Genomic DNA, 6,000 nt, shown 5'->3' with positions numbered 1-6,000 from the left:
TTTTGGTTTTTCTCCGGTACCAGGAACCGAACTCACGACCTTGCGCTTGCCAGGCAGGCGCTTTGCGGCTGAGCTAAATCCCCAGCCCCTATATTTATTTCTTAAGGAAGGTACAAATGTTATCTCAGACTTTTGAGCGTGTTTGGTGAAATGAAATGTATTTTTATTGTTTTTCTGTGGCCATTGGTGTGGTTGCAACAAAGGTTTAAAACTTCAGCATGTGCTATGATGAATTATCCAGTGGGACTTCATGTCTTGTAAAAGGAAAAGAGGTGACAGATTGACATAAGGGACGGACAGTTGATGACTCAGACTTTGTAGTGTGCAGACTGAAGCGGGGAGGCTTGGAATCTTGTGGAAGTAGTCAAACTTTCAACTAAGACTTGGATTTCACCAATATTGAATCCAATAAATATTATTAATTCCCTTTTGATTCTCAGAAAGACACAGTCAAGTGAGTTTCCACGAAAGCTGCTACAAAATCTGACTGGCCATAAAAGTAACTGATTTCTTTCTTCAAAATGTAATTAAAATTTCTCTGAAAAAGACCTCATGTGTCTAATTGATATAGAGAGTCTGTTTTCAAAACTTAATCCAAAATTCTGGGGACTTTATTCTCTAAATTCTTACTCCTAATAATTTAAAATTTAAAATATATCAGAGCCATTAAATACTGTTACTACTGAAGAGTATTTCATATTCCTGAAGTATTAAGCTTTTTCTACTATTTTGATTCTGAGGCATTATATCTTTTGTAATAAGTTGAATGATATGCAACTTCATACATTCTCATTTTAATTTTGCAAAAATGACAAACTTGGGTTCAATTCAGTACTACTCTTTTGATGGTTACTTTTATAAATAACAAATTAGCATTGTTGAAGCAGAGCATCATTCCCTAGCGATGCATCAGTGGTCCATGTATGATATTTTACTTGATTGGAAGGTCAATGGTATTCATATATAGGCATCCAATTACATGATAGCCTTGATGTTTATTTTCTTCTCTCCATTTTAGTTTCCCTGCAGTACCAAATATAAACAAATCCAAAGTTTAACACTATCTCTGTTCACATGCATGTGTACAAATATATCCAAATATATCCAGAGAGATATTTTAAACAAAAGGATATCATACTACATGCATTGCAATGCAGCCTGCATTTTTTAAACTTAACATACAGGGGAATTTCCTGGCCTGATATTTCAAAATGGACACTGAGATACATTCGTGGATTGGAGGTGATGGGTGGAAATGGAGCTCTCCATAGGAAACATGCTTTCTCCTCAAAAAAGTAGGGTAGTTTAGAATCAAGTAGATTTAAAGCTCCGGACAACCTCAATATTTAATCAACTGCTAAATGCATGCATGCAAAACACTGATATGAACAGTAAGAATTAAAATTACTTAAGGACTCTTCAATCTTTTCCCATTTCTGTTCCAAAGCAAATTAACCTTATAAATAAAACCAAGGAAACCTCAAACTGCAACTAACAAGACAACAATGAGAGTAACCAAACCCCCACAAACCAGCCTTCAAAAGGTCTGAGTATCCTTTGGGGTCTGGGCACAGGATTTTGTGAGGCTTGCTTGGATCTTCTATAGCTTCAGCCACCTCCTGACACGTACTGTACCTGCAGGCTTGGTTAAGTCACAATAGATATTTATCATGAAGAGACCCATTGTATTGATATAGAAGTGTCACCTATTCCATTACTCTAGAGTGTATTTTTACCCTTGGCTTCAGGTTAATTTTAATTGATTAAGACTTTGATGTATTAGAAGGAGTTTTGCTAATTGGACTACAGGAAAGTTAGGTCTTTTTCAAAGCTAATATTTTACTATTCCTTTTTGGAATTTTTAGTGAAGAAGCAACCTACTTAAGATTCACTTTCCAGCCATTCTCTCTTCTTGATCCTTTGGTTTCCCCCAAAGAACACGTGAGTTATCTTAATGGACTCTATGTTACTTTATTTTGTGATTTAATGAAGACTGAAATAGTTTTTAACATTTGCAGTTACTCAACATATTTTTGGCAAATGACTGTAGTTTCTAATTACATTTTTAAATGTTTTCTCCTAGCCATCAGTTTTCTTTGGCTTCTTAGTTTTAGAACAAAGCAGAAGAGATAGAGGCTATTTTGGGGACAAGAAAAAGAACTTGTTGAAGGATATTTACAGCCACTATACTCATCCAACAAGATAATTCTGGAAAGAGAGAGGTCAGGTAAAGCCATTCAAGGGTGACGTTCTGTGAGTTAGTGATATTATACCTGCAGCCAATAGGTTTGGAGAACTTTGCACTCTCTTCACAGATGTTAACGTGACAGACATGGCAGCACGTTTGCGAGCACACCCACCGCTATCTGGAAGCAAAAAAATGACATAGCAGAGGCCAAGGCAACACAGAAAGCACATGCAATACCATGCATTTCAAAGGAAATGTACCAGGCATTCATGAGAAAGATGAACAGTCAGAATTAGTGACCATGGAGTACACCTGCAAATTTCACATCCATCCCCAAACTAAAACAGACAAAACAAAGCAGGGGTCTATTTCAGAAACAGATGTCAATAGTTTAGAAATTTGACATTCAGTGTTTTTGTTTTTTTGAGTTAGGGTCTTGCTAAGTAGTCCAGCCCAGGGTTAAACTTGTTATATTGCTCAAGCTGGCCTTGAATTTATAACCTCCTGCCTCAGACTTCTAGTTCTGAGATTACAGGCTTGTACCACCATTCCTGGATCTCAAATATCTTTTAAAAATGAAAACCCAGGCACAGAAGTAAATTGTGTTTATGTCACTTAAATTCAGCACATACTAACGCTATAAGCACTGTAGCTAGCTTTTGGAGTTTTGGACTATGTATATTCCTGGGTTGAAAGCTGTACTATAATGTATTAATCATTAAGGTAGCTGAAGGTAGCTTGAATAATTCTTGAACTAAAAGTTACTGTGGTAGAGAACTCCCCCAGCATACATGAGGATTTGGGTTCAATCTTCAGTACCTAAAAAAAGTTATTAATTGATATAGCATGCTATGTTTGATAATATATAATTTATAAAGAACATAGCACTATGGAAATTACATGTCTTTCAATAGTTATGAAAATTAACCTAGTTAAAATCAGAGACAGCACTGAAATATATTTTGAAACTGATATTACTTTTTCGATGTTTGAACAACATGTGTACCTTGACCTATACTGTATTTACATTTGAGCACAAATGTGAAGCAAAATAATTGAAACTACATTTGCTATTTTATGTGCTATTAGAAGTTTAGACTTCTAGATTTGAGAGAAAAGTCTCAAAATTGAAAGGTTAATGTCTATTTATGAATAGATTCCATTTCACATTCCTTTGTAATATGGCATGTGCAATAAATAGTTTTCCTCATTCCTATCATTTTGCTCATTAAAACAAAACAACTTTAATTGCTTTTTGAAGGTCATGACAAACGACAAATAATGTAATCACCAACAGACAACATGATTGTTACTTATTGACACATGCTATTTCTATTTTTTCCGTATTTCTCAGGGCAAATATCCAGTCTGTTTGTTAACCACAAGAGAATTGTGATTAGTAAAGATATATGGATGTATGATTTGAGTTAATTGTTTCTAAAAGTCACCATTTAGATGTCCTCAAAAGTTGTGAAATTATTGTTATATAAAATATATCTTTATATATTTAAAATTAAAACTTTTTAATATACAAAATAATTCAACCAGAACATGACTTTCAGAAACATTAAGTGAAAGTAAGCCAAATGGATCAAAATCTGTAATAGGGAATTAAAAGAGAAAGATACTAGTGGTAGAAACTTACATTGGAGATACCTCTCAGAGAGGCACCGAAAGCACTTTAACAAACTTGACAAGTCAAAAATAGCTACGAGAAGCAAATGTGTCTGCTACAATGGAGATAATGTTATTGAATGTAGAGTGCCTAGTAGCTACTGACTCGTCTGAAAAGGTTGGTTTATTCACGAGTGTTCAAAGTGAAAACTGACATTGCTCTAAGAGTGATTTTATTTTCCTATTATTTTGGTTCTGAATATCTGAAAACAAGCAGAAATAAGAACAGAAAATTTCACAACATATGGATCCAGCATCATTGGTTAAAATCACTAAGTAATTACTAAGTGATTAAGTTGTTTCTAAATAAAATTGCTAGGTACTGCATTTGGCTTAGACACATCATGAAAAAAAAATCACTGACTGAGACATTTTTCACTGTAAACCAAGAAAGTTTGGGAATCTTTGGGCTAAACAATTTCTGTGTTCTGGCCAGTTCCAAGACCTAGATCAAGAAAATACAGATGTTTCTGTTAACATTTATTAAAGAGATTATTTCAAAAAATTGTGGTTTGTGAAATTGGCAGAACAGAGAATATACTAAATTCGGTTTCCATTTATGTAGGAATTGATACTCTCTCTTTCCATTTATGTAGGAATTGATACTCATCAAGAACAATAATGGTGTCTCATCTTTGTACTCATTCACAGCTTGCAGCCCCTGTGGGTTGCTCTTTCACTCACTTTCAAGGCCCCTGGAAGCTGTCTTCTCTACTAGAAAACACTCGTAGGGGTAACTTGTATTCTTTGAATTACTGGATGTCCTTTCTCTTTCCTTCAGTAACTATGACTTAGAAAATAATTGTCACAAGATCTAGGAAATCTAACATGTTTGTCTATTTTACTGTCCCTGGCTAGCTCATTACATAGTGGATTAAAAGCAAAGATAAGACTTAAAATAATTTTTAAAAAATGCTTAGTGACCGGCACATGGAATTTCATTGTAGTAATGTAACACTTTAGTGATTGAGAGGTAGTTAATGCAGGTCAATTTTACTAATTAGTTACTTGGGAACTAGTTCCTATTTTACTCTGTAAACATAGTAACACTTCCATTTCCTAAGATAGTATCTGTATCTATTTGTCTGTCTGTTTAAAGGGCTATGTTTGCATAGCAACATTATAGTATATACTTAGAAATTTTAAACAAAGGGTTTCAGTGACTTCTAATCAATTTTTTGCATAAGTTTGAATATATGTCACATATATATGTAAATTCAGCCACAGAGGCAAAGCAATCCTATGCAAAAAGCATTTCATCCAGAGTCAAAGTTATTCCTTACAAATGAGAGTATGCTTTGGAAGGCTGTAGTCATGTTGTTAGGCAGTCCAGAGACCTAAACATATTTAATTTTTTGTGCTTACTTTGTTATTAGTAATTGAATTATGTGAACAGGAAGTCCAATTATTCAATATATTACACGTGAACACATTGTGTTATATAGCCATATATACGTACACGTACCTGTCATAATGGGGTTATAATAAATAGGAAAATTAACAAAATGAGTGATACTGAGAAATTATGCTCAATTTAAACCTTCATGATGCTCAGAGCAATCATGAATGTCACTCCCTCATGTAGACATTCTACCAGATTTCCTTTACACTTTTGCTGCATGACTTATCTAAGTCCAGCTGTGATCTTTAAATTCTATTTATTTTCTTCAATTGCCTAACGCTATTTATTTCATTTTCCACACCTAACTCTGACATCTTCAGTTTTCAAAATGTCCTTATTTTCTGCTCTAGAGTCACCATTTCTCTTGATTTCTAAGCCTCTCCTGTATGTCTCCAATCCCCTTGCGTTGCCTGTCGCCCACATCCTCAGAAGCCAGTGGAGGGAACATACTCCAAGGCCAGCTGGTTCCTGCTGACGGTGTTGCCATAGAGAGATGGACATGGCACGAGTCTGTACACTTGATCAGACATTACTTTCACCAGTGAGATGTTAATCCTTCCTCTAGGCACTATGATAATAAACACAGCAAAAAGGCAGTGAGCTTTATGTGAAAGAATATCAGAAGCCATGCTTTTGTTTCTGACTTGAGTGATGGACTACGACAAATTTCCAGCAATCACTTGGAAATAGGAAAATGCAATGTGTAAACACAAGTGACAAAATTTCAATGACAAAG

General features: G+C 34.7%; 1 protein-coding gene across 5 annotated transcripts in view; it reads right to left on the bottom strand.

Annotated features, from left to right (window-relative positions):
- Positions 1-6,000, bottom strand: part of Sorbs2 (sorbin and SH3 domain containing 2) — a 207,768-nt gene that overhangs the window by 85,121 nt on the left and 116,647 nt on the right. For 4 of the 5 annotated variants that reach the window (XM_013512887.1, XM_013512891.1, XM_013512898.1 and 1 more), the window contains exon 3: positions 2,274-2,366. The exons of the other annotated variant lie outside the window; for it this stretch is intronic. In XM_013512887.1, coding sequence (XP_013368341.1) covers positions 2,274-2,366 — 93 coding nt within the window. The remainder of the gene's footprint in view (positions 1-2,273; positions 2,367-6,000) is intronic. 5 annotated transcript variants of the gene reach the window in all.

The sequence above is a fragment of the Chinchilla lanigera genome, unplaced genomic scaffold (assembly GCF_000276665.1).
Source record: "Chinchilla lanigera isolate Chin_1 unplaced genomic scaffold, ChiLan1.0 scaffold00002, whole genome shotgun sequence".
Taxonomy (NCBI): domain Eukaryota; kingdom Metazoa; phylum Chordata; class Mammalia; order Rodentia; family Chinchillidae; genus Chinchilla; species Chinchilla lanigera.
Note: the sequence above shows the minus strand (reverse complement) of the source record. Positions and strands in the feature narration are given on the sequence as shown.